The following is a 14122-nucleotide window of genomic DNA, read 5'->3' as shown; positions in this document are numbered from 1 at the left end:
ACCTGGAAAAACTCAGCAGGTCTAGCAGCATTGGCGGAGTACAAAGTTGACGTTTCAAGTCCTCATGACCCTTCAACAGAACTAAGTAGAAATAGGAAAGGGGTGAAATATTTCACCCCTTTCCTATTTCTACTTAGTTCTGTTGAAGGGTCATGAGGCCGCGAAACTTCAACTTTGTTCTTCTCCGCCGATGCTGCCAGACCTGCTGAGTTTTTCCAGGTATTTCTGTTTTTGTTTTGGATTTCCAGCATCCGCAGATTTTTGTTTTTATCAATCTGCACATAGACTGGGTAAACTTAATGAGTACTAATGCTGTGAAAGACGAGTTTCTGGAGTATGTTAGGGATAATTTTCTAGAGCAGTATGTTGCCCTGTTTAAATAAATCATACACACACAAAGACACCCAGCCTTAGAGAACAAAGAAAAGTACAGTACAGGAACAGGCCCTTCGGCCCTCCAAGCCTGCGCCGATCATATTGCCTGTCAACTAAAACATTATGCACTTCCGGGGTCCGTATCCCTCTATTCCCATCCTATTCATGTATTTGTCAAGCTGCCTCTTAAACACCACTATCGTACCTGCTTCCACCACCTCCTCTGGCAGCGAATTCCAGACAGTCATTACCCTCTGCGTAAAAAACTTGCCCCGCACATCTCCTCTATAGTTTTCTCCTCTCACCTTAAATCTATGTCCCCTAGTAATTACTCTTCCACCCTGGGAAAAAGCTTCTAACTATCTACTCTGTCCATACCACTCAATTTTGTAAACTTCTATCAAGTCGCCCCTCAATCTCCGTTGCTCTAGTGAGAACAATCCGAGTTTCTCCAACCTCTCCTCATAGTTAATAACTTCCAGACCAGACAGCATCCTGGTAAACCTCCTCTGCACCCTCTCCAATGCTTCCATATCCTTCTAGTAATGTGGTGACCAGAATTGCACGCAATATTTCAAGTGTGGCCTAACCAAGGTTCTATACAGATTCTGTATATATTATTCTTTACAGAATAATACATAGAGCTAGAGAACTTCTCTAAAAATGCAAATGTTAGATCTAACCTATTTACTTGTACCTCAAACTTAACACCTCTATCTTTTCCTGTTTCAAACCCCCTCAGACAACCTGACGCCTATTAATCTTTTGCCCAGCTTAATTAAATCATACACACATAGAGACACCCAGGGCTAATTCATAATCTTGTAAAAGAAATTCTGGGATGAGTAACCATAATACGATAGAATTTTACATTATGTTTGAAAGTGAGGTAGTTCAATCTGAAGTCAGGGTGTTAAATTATGAAGGTATGAGGGGCAAATTGGCTTAGGTGGAATTGGAAAATACATTAAAAGGTGTTATCACAGAATCACAGTGCAGAAGAAGCCCTTTGGCCCATTGAGTCTGCACCGACACACGAGAAACACCTGACCTACCTACCTAATCCCATTTACCAGCACATGGCCCATAGCCTTGAATGTTCTTAAAGGATGTGAGGCAACCTGCCTCCACCTCCCTCCCTGGCAGTGCATTCCAGACCGTCACCACCCTCTGGGTAAAAAAGTTTTTCCTCACATCCCCCTTAAACCTCCTGCCCCTCACCTTGAACTTATGCCCCCTTGTGACTGACCCTTCAACTAAGGGGGACAGCTGCTCCCTATCCATCCTGTCCATGCCCCTCATAATCTTGTACAACTCGATCAGGTCGCCCCTCAGTCTTCTCTGTTCCAACGAAAACAACCCAAGTCTATCCAACCTCTCTTCATAACTTAAATGTTTCAACCCAGGCAACATCCTGGTGAATCTCCTCTGTACCCCCTCCAATGTAATCACATCCTTCCTATAATATGGCGACCAGAACTGCATACAGTACTCCAGCTGTGGCCTCACTAAGGTTCTATACAACTCCAACATGACCTCCCTACTTTTGTAATCTATGCCTCAATTGATTAAGGCAAGTATCCCATATGCCTTTTTCACCACCCCACTAACATGCCCCTCCGCCTTCAAAGATCTATGGACACATGCCAAGGTCCCTTTGTTCCTCAGAACTTCCTAGTGTCATGCCATTTATTGATTACTTCCCTGTCAAATTACTCCTTCCAAAGTGTATCACCTCACACTTTTCAGGGTTAAATTCCATCTGCCACTTATCTGCCCATTTGACCATCCCACCAATATCATCCTGTAGCCCAAGACACTCAGCCTCACTGTTAGCCACCCGGCCAATCTTTGTCACCTACAAACATATTAATCCTACCCCCCACATAGTCAGCTATGTCGTTTATATAAATGACAAATAATAGGGGACCGAGCATAGATCCCTGTGGTACGCCACTGGACACTGGCTTCCAGTCACTAAAGCCAATTTTGAATCCACCTTATCAAATTACCCTGTATCTCATGTGCCTTAGCCTTCTTTATAAGTCTCCCATGTGGGACCTTGTCAAAGGCTTTGCTGAAATCCATATGAACTACATCAACTGCACTACCCTCATCTATACACCTGGTCACCTCCTCAAAAAATTCAGTCAAATTTGTTATGCATGGCTTCCATCTGACAAAGCCATGCTGACTATCCCTGATCAAACCTTGCCTCTCCAAGTGGAGATATATACTCTCCTCCAGAATTTTCTCCAAGTTTCCCTACCACTGACGTGAGACTCACTGGCCTGTAGTTCCCTGGCTTCTCTCTGCAACCCTTCTGAAATAGCAGAACCACATTAGCTGTTCTCCAGTCCTCTGGCACCTCCCCCGTGGCCAGAGAGGAATTAAAAATTTAGGTCAGAGCCCCTGCAATCTCCTCCCTTGCCTCCCTCAGCAGTCTGGGACACACATCATCCAGACCTGGAGATTTGTCCACTTTTAAGCCTGCCTGTCACTCCCTATATCAATTTGTTTAAGAACCTCGCAGTCTCTCTCCCCGAGTTCGATACCTTCATCCTCATTCTCTTGGGTGAAGACGGATGTGAAGTATTCATTCAACACTCTAGCGATGTCCTCTGGCTCCATCCATAGATTGCCTCTTTGGTCCCTTCAGGGCCCTCTTTCCCTGGTTATCTTCTTCCCATTGATATACTTAAAGAATATCTTGGTATTTTCCCTACTTTTACCAGCCAGAGCTTTCTCTTATCCCCTCTTTGCTCTCCTAATTGCTTTCCTAAGCTCCACCCTGCACTGTCTGTACTCCACAAATGCCTCCGCTGATTTGCTTCCCTTGTACCTGCTAAAAGCCTCTCTTTTCCTTTTGGTCATCCATGGTTCTCTGGGCTTGTTACTCCTTCCTATCACCCTAGAGGGAACATGTTGAGCCTGTACCCTTCCCATTTTCTTTTTGAACAGACCCCACTGTTCCTCTGTAGGTTTCCCCACAAGTAACTGTTCCCAGTCTACCTTGACCAGGTCCTGCCTTATTTTACTAAAATCCGCTCTCCCCCAGTCCAAAACAATTTTTTTGCAACTTGTTGGTTTCTTTGTCCATAACAAACTTAAACTGTACCATGTTCTGGTCGCTATCACTAAAATGCTCGCCCACCATCACCTCAGCCACCTGTCCAGCTTCATTCCCCAGAATTAGGTCCAGCACTGCACTTGTTGACCTAAAAAGTTCTCCTGTACACATTTCAAGAAATCCACACCATCCAAGCCCTTAACACTATGTCTAACCCAATTAATGTTGGGAAAATTGAATCTTTGGAATTCTCTACCTCAGAGGGCTGTGGAAACTCAGTCATTGAGTATGTTTAAAGTAGAGATTGACAGATTTCTAAATGCCAATGACGAAAAGGGATATGGGAATAGTGTGGGAAATAGGCATTGAAGTGGAGGATCAACCATGATCATTTTGAATGGCAGAGCAGGCTCGATGGCCTACTCCTGCTCCTATGCCCCTATGTTTGGGGGGGGGGAGGTGCCCTCTGCACCAGAATGAGGAAGTTTGTTTAAGGGGGACATAAGCGAGTTGGGCCAGAATGAGAAGACTGCGGTGTGAAAAAGCGCTTTATTTTTCATGGCTGACCTCGCAAAGACTCTCCTTGTCCTAGTCCAGGGAGGGTGAGGGTATGTCTGTCCAGGGTCAGTAGTGCCCAGAATGTTCAGCAGAGGCAGTCTTTGTCACATCATGTGCATCGATGCATGGCATTTTTTTGAATCATACCGGACTGCAGATGGCACTGTCACAGTCAAGGGAGACATCTGCAGTCTATAGATGGGGAAAATGGAGGATTCTGGGGAGGTGTGTGCAATATGTTTAACTGGGCAGGAGGCCTCAAGATGGGGAGGAGTGAGGTCCAATGTCATAGCCACCTCCAAAGATTCAGGGGACAATACAGGGATTTCCACCACAAACACAAAGAGTTCAAGGATTGGAGGGGGAGGATTGAGAGTTGTTGGATGCAGGGAAACCTGGAAATTGAGCTCCTCCAGGCCGATGGGAGGGATTGTTATAGTCACACAGGGAGGGTTCAAGCCGGTCTGGGAGTGAGAGCTCAGCACCAGCGTCTTCCAACCTGAAACAACGGCCAATCAAAGGACTGCACTGGGAGACCGACTGAAGGGGCACCCAATTGAATTGTGTTTCACCAAATGAGGGGAGATGCACACCTGAGACACATTAGGCACCTTACAGTGGCAATGCAGGGAATCAGGAGAGTTAAGCACTGAGGCACATTCACATGAGATGAATCCCCATTCCTTGCACAAATTGATCTCCTTGTAGAAACCCCTTGTTCCAAATGCTGAAATTCCCCAGAGCCATAACAAAGTGCGGGGCTATTGGGCGACTGGACAAGCTGAAGCTGTGTCTTAAATACAGCTCAGAATACGGTCGCTGGCAGCTGACCAGATGAGAAGCCGCTGTCCCCATCAAATATTCGCATGTCCTTACTAAACATTTGCCCTAATGTCTTTTCCAAATGAGTCCAGTTAGCGTGTGCAGTGAATGAGGATCCCAGTGACAGGCCCGAAAGCTGCATACCAAAACGCCTTGCCAAGGCAATGCCATAGCAGTGGCTCATGTCGAAGAGGCGGTGGGCCGGGGGGAGGGGGGGTGTGTGTGTGTGACCACTGTGAAACGTAAAGTGCGTTGGCCAACATTTTAGTGGGGTGAATAGGTGCTGACACTGGACCCAATCACTCACTAGTTATCAACAGAAATAGGACCTTTGGAGGCTCATGTTCACTCATGTCTCTTTTTTCATTTATGCTGAGGAGACCTTCAGCATGATGGATGTTGGATTTATAGTTGCCTGCATCATCCCATATAAGCCAGGAGAGAAAGAGGAGCAGATGCGATGAAAGCACCAGGCTCACCAAAGGGAGGAGCTTCACCCTGATGAGCAAGGTGCAGCAGGGTCCCCTCTGGACACAGAGGACGAGGCTCACAGAAAGGTCGGGCATAGGTGGCTCACAAGCCTAAGGGTGTAGAGAACACGTGCCTTTTCTGTGGCTAAGAAACAGGCAGGGTCGCTGACGCCTCCGCATGTCCAGGGATATAGTGGCGCACATCTGCTACATTCTGCAGGATTTGACGCCAAGGGGACTGGGAAGACATCTGTTGCCAGTTGCTGTTAAAGTCTTCTACAAGTAACTTCTACACAACTGGCTATTTCCAATGCTCCACTGGGAACCTCTGCAGGATCTCTCAAGCTTCCACACACTAGTACATCCAGGAAGTAACAGATGCCCTTTTTGCCAAGGTCCACAACTACACTAACTCTGATAGAGGTCAAGCCTGCCAGGACGCCAGAGCACAGGGCTTTGCTGCGATTTCTGGTTTCCCACAAGTGCAGGGTGCCATTGGTTGCACTTATGTGACTATAAAACCTTCATGGCAACAGGCTCTCTGATACATCAACAGGAAAGGCTTCCACTCCATCATCGTCCAGCTGGTCTGCAACCACAAGAAACAAATTCTGTAGGTATGCACCAGACACCCAGGAAACTGCCACGACTTCCACATCACAGTAGGTTACAGATCCCGGACATACTCGAAGGACCACATAGGATCGAGGGTTGGCTGCTTGGGTGACAAAGGGTACCCTCAAAGGATGTGGCTGACGGCGCCCCTGTGACGGCCACAAAATGCGGCAGAGGGAAGGTACAATGAAACTCATACCACACCAGTGGTCCAGCAGACCGTTGGCATATTAATTCTGGTACCTGGGCAGATCTGGCAGCACACGCCCCAGAGAATCTCATGGACCATTGTGGCTTGCTGCACGCTACACAACCTGGGTACTGCAAAGGGGAGAGGACTTGCGATGAAGGAGCTGCTCCTCCACTGAGAAAGGCATTGAAAGGATGAGGGCGATCAGATCGAGGAAGCCAAGGCTTCAGGGGAGGATGCCATCGCACGGCCAGACGAGGTAGGCATGCATGTGAGGCCCTCACAGCCACCAGATTCCATGAGGAAGGTGTTGAGTAGGACTGAGTCTCCTCTTGGACAAATGCCCTCCATTGTGGGACCAAACTAACATCAGAATGGCTCTCCTTCTCATTTCAACCACCCAGTTCAACTGGAGGGTGACCACTTAAACATCAGACTCACATTTTCCTGATCCTCTGAAGTATGATGAGGCCCTGGGATCATATGTCCTTGCTGATAATAAAGTCCTAATTGGAGGGTGGGGGGTCCCAGCATCAGACGTCAGAAGATATTCCTCTTCACGCGTCTCTCCAGCATCCCACTTGCTACAGCAGCCTAGTAAAGGCAACAGCTCTCTACAATCCTCAGTGCACCTGTACCTGTATGCCCTCAGTCTGACAAAGCTCCTTAAGGAAATCCATCTCCGGCACTTTATCACTCATCTTGATGGTGATACTGAGGGGTGACACTCGGGCGATTGCAACCAAGGATGTTACGCAGGTCCGCACGCATTTTTACATGACACAGTTCAGTGTTTCACTTTCATGTCTATTACATTACATTGACATCTGGCACTCCGCAGGCCTATATGTAGCCTGACCTTTCCATAAAGATTGACAACCTGAGGAGAACCATGCTCACACACTTGCTGGCCACAAATTAAAATGCCTCCTCTTGAACATTGAACTCCCCTGATGGCCAGCCCTGGTTCTTGCAACCTCGCTACAGCAATGACATCATGGAGAACTAAATGTGAGACTTGGTTCACATTAAAGAGCACACTTCAGCTTCATTACATCCTGGGTCCTAGGCCATTGCTGCCCTCAACATCGTCATTTATATAAACGACATAGATGACTATGTGGGGGGTAGGATTAGTAAGTTTGCGGGTGACGCAAAGATTGGCCGGGTGGCTAACAGTGAGGCTGAGTGTCTTGGGCTACAGGAAGATATAGACGGGATGGTCAAATGGGCAGATAAGTGGCAGATGGAATTTAACACTGAAAAGTGTGAGGTCATACGCTTTGGAAGGAGTAATTTGACAAGGAAGTATTCAGTGAACAGCATGACACAAGGAAGTTCTGAGGAACAAAGGGACCTTGGAGTGTATGTCCATCGATCTCTGAAGACGGAGGGGCATGTTAGTGGGGTCGTGAAAAAGGGACACTTGCCTTTATCAATCGAAGTATAGATTACAAAAGTAGGGAGGACATGTTGGAGTTGTGTAGAACCTTGGTGAGGCCACAGCTGGAGTACTATGTGCAGTTCTGGTGGCCACATTATAGGAGGGATGTGATAGCACTGAAGGGGGTGCAGAGGAGGTTCACCTGGATGTTGCCTGGGATGAAACATTTAAGTTATGAAGACTTGGGTTGTTTTGTTGGAGCAGAGAAGACGGAGGGGCGACCTGATTGAGGTGTATAAGATTATGAGGGGCATGGACAGGTTGGACAGGGAGCAGCTGTTCCCCTTAGTTGAAGGATCAGTCACGAGGGGACACAAGTTCAAGGTGAGGGGCAGGAGGTTTAGGGGGATGTGAAGAAAAACTTTTTTACCCAGAGGGTGGTGACAGTTTGGAATATGCTACCTGGGAGGGTGGTGGAGGCGGGTTGCCTCACAACCTTTAAAAAGTACCTGGATGAGCACTTGGCACTTCATAACATTCAAGGCTATGGGCCAAGTGCTGGTAAATGGGTTTAGGTAGGTAGGTCAGGTGTTTCTCACGTGTTGGTGCAAACTCAATGGGCCGAAGGGCCTCTTCTGCTCTTCTGATTAAATTCTTTGATGAGGTAATAAAGAAGATTGATCAAAGTAGATCAGTAGATGTTGTATATAGAACCATAGAAAAGTTACAGCACAGAAGGAGATCATTCTTGTCCATGCCAGCCCGAGGACACCCAGGTGCCCTTTCTATAATCCCACCTTCTTGCACCTGGGCCACAGCCCTGCAGTTTACTGCAGGTGCAGATCCAGGTACTTTTTAAAAGAGTTTAAAGTTTCTGCCTCTACCACCAACTTGGGCAGCAAATTCCAGACACCCACTACCCTCTGTGTAAAGAAGTTCTTCCTCATGTACCCCTTACACCTTCTGCTACTAATCTTGAATCTATGTCCCCTGGTTCTAGAATTCTCCATCAAGCGAAACAATTTTATCCTGTCCACTCTATCTATTCCCCTCATAATTTTGTACACCTCAATCAAGTCACCTCTCAGCCTTCTTTGTTCTAAGGAAAATAACCCCAACCTATCCAATCTCTCCTCGTAGCTACACTTTTCTAACCCTGGCAACATTCTTGTAAACCTCCTCTGCACTCTCTCCAGAGCTCTTACGTTCTTCCTGTAATGTGGTGACCAGAACTGCACACAATACTCCAGTTGTGACCTCACCAGTGTTTTATACAATTCCAACATTATGTCCTTACTTTTATATTGTATACCTCTGCCAATGAAGGAGAGCATTCCATATGCCTTCTTTACAACCTTGTCTACTTGAACTGCTGCCTTCATGGACCTGTGTACTTGTACACCAAGATCTCTCGCTTCATCTACCCTTCTTAGTATATTCCCATTTATTTTGTAATCCCTGTAACTGTTTGACCTCCCTAAATGTATGACCTCACACTTCTCTATGTTAAAATCCATCTGCCACTTTACGCCCACTCCACCAACCCATCTATATCATTTTGGAGATTATGGCTATCCTCTACACTATCCACTCCTCAGCCAATCTTTGTGTCATCTGCAAATTTCCCAATTGTGCCCCCCACGTTCATGTCCAAATTGTTAATAAATAACACAAACAGCAAGGGTCCCAACACCGAGCCCTGTGGAACACCACTTGAGACAACTTTCCATTCGCAAGGGCATCCATTGACCATTACCCTTTGTTTCCTGTTACAAAACCAACCTTTTATCCAGTTTGCCACATTACCCTGAATCCCATGGGATTTTACTTTCCTGACCAATCTGCCACATGGGACCTTGTCAAATGCCTTGCCAAAATCTATGTACACAATACTACCTTCATCAACCCTTCTTCCTCAAAGAATTCAATCAAATTTGAATATGGGCTTTTGGAAGGCTTTTGACAAAAAAGTCCATGGAATTAAGAGGAAAAGTGGCAGTATGGATACACAACTGACTCAGTGGCAGGAAACAAAGTTGGATGGTGAATGCATGTTTTTCAGACTGAGAGGTAGCTTGCAATGATGTGCCCGAACGGTCAGTTTTGGGTCCATTAATCTTGCTAAATTTTATGAACGACCTCGGTTCAGCTGTAGACAGCAGCATTTTAGCAGATTACACGAAACTTGGCAAAGTAATAGGTAGTGATGAGGAAATGTTATAGGCTTCAAGATAACATTGACAAGATGATGAAATGAAGTTGGAATTCAATGCAAAGATTGTGAAGTGATGCACGTTTGGAGGACTAATATAGATTACTGTATAAATGGCATAACTTTGAAAAGTGGAAGTGAGTTGAGACATCTTGGTAGCCATGTAATTCCGAGGTGCAGAGGAATCTAGGTGTTCTACTCCATGAGTCACAAAAAGTTACTATGCAGCTATAGCACAAAATCAAGAAGGCTAATGGAATGCTGTCCTTTATTACGAGAGGAATTGAACACAAAAGTAAGGATGTTATGCTTCAGTTATACAGGGCATTGATGAGACCACATCTTGAACAGTGTGTGCAGTTTTGGTTTCCTCATTTGAGGAAGGATGTAAATACGTTGGAGGCAGTTCAGAGGAGGTTTATTAGATTGGTACCTGGAATGAGTAGGTTGTCTTATGGGGAAAGGCTGGACAGGCAGGGTTGTTTCCACTGGAGTTTAGAAGGGTGAAGTGTGACTTGTTTGAAATATATAAGATCCTGACTAGTCTTGACAAGGTGGATGTGGAAAGGATGATTCCTCTTTGGGTGAGTCCAGAACTAGAGGGCACTGTTTTGAAATTAGGACTTGCACTTTTAGGATGGAGATGAGGAGAAATTTTTTTCTCTCAGGGTTGTGCGACTTTGGAACTCTCTGGGGGGTCATTCAATATTTTTAAGGCAGAGGTGAATAGATTCATGTTAGGCACGGGAATTGAAGGTTATCGGAGGGTAGATGGGAATGTGGAATTCGAAACACAAACAGATTAGTCACAAACCTATTGAATGTCGGAGCAGGCTCGAGGGGCCGAATGGCCTATTTCTGCTCCTATTTCATATATTCCTTTATACACAAATTCTTAAAGATGGTGAAACACCATATAGGTTATTTGGGCTCATAAGTAGAGGCATAGAGTATAAAAGCAGAGAGATTGTGCTAGAAGTTTATAATTGTTGGTTAGGCTTCAGCTGGAGTCATAGTCATAGAGTCATACAGTACAGAAACAGGCCCATTGGCCCATCGTGTCCGTGCCAGCCATCAAGCACTTAAATATTCTAATCCCATTTTCCAGCATTTGGCCCATATGCTATCGCACTTCAAGCGCTCATCTAAATATTTCTTAAATGTTGTGAGGGTTCCTGTCTCTACCACCCCCTCAGGCAGTGTGTTCCAGATTCCAACCACCCTCTGGGTGACAAAATTTTTTCTCAAATCCCCTCTAAAACCTCCCGTCCCTTACCTTACATCCATGCCCCCTGGTTATTGACACCTCCACTAAGGGGAAAAGTTTCTTCCTATCTACCCTATCTATTTTGTATACCTCTATCAGGTTCCCCCTCAGCCTTCTCTGCTCTAAGGCAAACAATCCAAGCCAATCCAGTCCGTCTTCATAGCTGAAACACTTCAGCCCAGGCAACATACTGGTAAATCTCCTCTTCATCCTCCCCAGTGCAATCATATCCTTCCTATAGTGTGGCAACCAGAATTGCACACAGTGCTCCACCTGTGGCCTAATTAGTGTTGTATACAGCTCCAACATAACCTCCCTGCTCCTATATTCTATGCCTCGGCTAATAAAAGCAAGTATCCCATACGCCTTCTTAACCACCTTATCTACCTGTGTTGCTGCCTTCAGGGATCTATAGACATGTACACCAAGGTCCCTCTGATCCTCTGTGCTTCCTAGAGTCCTACCACTCATTAGGTATTCCCTTGCTGTGATAATCCTCCCAAAATGCATCACCTCTCACTTCTCAGTATAGAATCTTCAAGCGTGATTTTGGTGAGGGGGGGGGGGGGGGGCGGTGTAAAAGAGGAGGTGGCATTGCACTATTGATCAAGGAGTCAATTATTGCAGTAAGGAGGGATGGATGGTATCTTAAAAGCCTGGGGAAGATGTAAAGGTCTTACAAGGGGTACCGAGGAGATTGACCCCAATGAAACCAGGGATGAGGGATTTCAGTTATGAGGAGAAATTGGAAAATTAAAGACTGTTTTCCTTGGAACTGAGAAGGTTTCTGTTTTATGACAGGGAAGTGTTTTCAGACTTTATAGAATTATCTGACTTCTCTGGTGAAATAACCAAGAAAGAAATTAATTATTCTGCTACATTTTGCTACACTCTGTAACAATATATGTAATAATTATTTGAATAGAAAAAACGTGCAAGGATATGAGGAAAAGGCAGGGCAATGGCACTAGGGCATGATGCTTATTTGGAGAGCCAGTGCATGCATGATGGGCCGAATGGCTTCCTTCCATGCTGTTAAAATTCTGTGATTCTGATAATACAGTAAGGCCTAGCATTAATGTACAACGCTCTGAAGGAATTTCCTTGTCTTACCGCTTTCTTTATTGCTGGAATAGGGCCAACACCCATAACAGCAGGATCCAATCCAGCCTGTGCCCAGGACACCACGCGTGCCAAAGGTGTCAGATTTCTTTTAAGAGCTTCTGATTTCTTCATCAGAATTACAGCTGCAGCCCCATCATTAATACCTGCAGCAATAGGAACAGGAACCAAAATAACATCAGTCCAGTTATTGCAATAGCTAATCCCTCTGCCCAGGAGATGAAAATGACTGGGGTTAAAGGGAAGGCTCCTTACTTACCTGATGCATTAGCAGCGGTGACGCTGCCTGTCCCATCACTTAAAAAACACGGCTTCAGTTTTGACATTGCTTCATAACTGCTCCCATGACGGGGAAATTCATCAGTTAATACTTCAATAGAGCCTGAAGAAAGGTATGTTTATGTTCAGTTATTTATAAGCCAAAACCAACACTGAACACTTAAAACACTTTTAAAGTACTTGAAGCAATTTGAGACAGTCCTGAGTGCAGTGTCATTTTTGGTGTCTATTTCATGTGAAAACTACTGAAATTAAGATCTACTTCTCACCCCATCAAGTTTCAAAACAAAGGATAAAATGCATTAATGCTGTAACAATTTTTACTGCCCTAATATGCTGAGTTTCTGTTCTTCAGTAATTTTCTTCACTCATGGCACAGGACATGTCCAGAATCAATTTTAGCAAAGTCTGTACAGAGTTAAGAATGAAAAGGTGCTGAAGTCAGGAATGGAAAACATCCCATTTGTACGGGTAAAGGTGCTTCACCAAGACAGCTTGATTCTGAAGTGGTTTCAGAGAGGGTACAACAATCATCCATAAAATTATTCCAGCATGAATGAGAGAGGACGAAATGCAGTTATATATAGCCATAAGATTGAATTCAGTTGGTTATTATCCATTCATTTAGTACAATGCCCCTAAAATAACACTCTTAAGAGAAAATAGGAGAAAAGCATTTTAATACCCAGCACAGACATCCCTCACACGCCAAAACAATTTGAGTGGGATTTTCCAATCCCACTAATGGTGGGCATTGTGGCGGGCAGGATCAGAATAATCGGAAGGTGGCCAAAAGTCAATTTTCTGCTGGCGAGAAAACAAGTAGCAATTTTCCCCTCCCAGCTTTCATGGCCGCTTGGGTTGCCATGTCGAGAAACGCATAATGTCGTTGCATCTCATGAATGCTCCGTAAGAACCTAGTTCGCCTGAACCATCCCAATCTGATTGCCCCACCAGAGTGATTCACGGCTGGATATAACCGACGTGCACCTGGTGAACTACACTTCACTTGCCTTTCACTGCTCTGCTCTCGTGGCTGCTCTGACTCCATGCCAAGGCTGCTCAGGCAAGAACAATGGGAAGGGAAGTGGGGGAGTGGAAGGCACATGCTTGACTGTCGGGGGGGGGAGAATGATGACTACAGCCTGGGAGGGAATGGGTAGTCAGAGACACATGACTGGGGGGGGGTGGGGCTTAAAGGAAAAGAGGGCATAAGACCAGCTGCCTGGATCAGTGCGCACCACGTAGTCGGGGTCAGAAATTAAAGGCAGTCCTGGGGCAGTGCGCAACATGCTACAAGACAATGCCTGGCAATGCATGTCTTGGTCCTAGTCCAGGGAATGGGAGGGCCTCTCTGTGCTGTGTCAGTCAGGTACAGTGTGGTGCGCTGATGGTGGTCAGCCCCTCACACTTTTGAGACCTGGGGATTGGTGCTTGGCACTGGGCAGCAGATGGCACAGGTGCAGTCACAGTCAGGAAAGGCATCTGCAGCCTGTAAATGGGGAACTGGGAAGTAGCCGATGGTCTCATGGGACGAGTCTCAGTAGGTTACTGTGCATAAGGTTTCAAGATCACAGAATCACACTTCGGCCCATCGAGTCTGCACCGACACGTGAGAAACACGCACAGGCAAGGGGAGGGGGAGGTCCAATTCGGGCATGGGGACATCCACAGAAAATAGTTCGGGGGGGAGGGCAGGGATAGGTACTAGAATAACAATGGGCTCGAGGGCTAAAGGAGGCAAGAGAGTGATTGGAG

At 45.9% G+C, this 14122-nt stretch overlaps 1 protein-coding gene across 2 annotated transcripts in view; it reads right to left on the bottom strand.

The window, feature by feature from the left end:
- acat2 (acetyl-CoA acetyltransferase 2) overlaps positions 1–14122 on the bottom strand; it is a 96494-nt gene that overhangs the window by 15183 nt on the left and 67189 nt on the right. For both annotated transcript variants that reach the window (XM_041182790.1, XM_041182791.1), the window contains 2 exons: positions 12345–12467; positions 12077–12231 (listed from right to left, as the gene is read on the bottom strand). In XM_041182790.1, the coding sequence (XP_041038724.1) occupies positions 12077–12231; positions 12345–12467 (278 nt within the window). The remainder of the gene's footprint in view (positions 1–12076; positions 12232–12344; positions 12468–14122) is intronic.

Source organism: Carcharodon carcharias, chromosome 2 (assembly GCF_017639515.1).
Source record: "Carcharodon carcharias isolate sCarCar2 chromosome 2, sCarCar2.pri, whole genome shotgun sequence".
In the NCBI taxonomy this organism is placed as follows: Eukaryota; Metazoa; Chordata; class Chondrichthyes; order Lamniformes; family Lamnidae; genus Carcharodon; species Carcharodon carcharias.
Note: the sequence above shows the minus strand (reverse complement) of the source record. Positions and strands in the feature narration are given on the sequence as shown.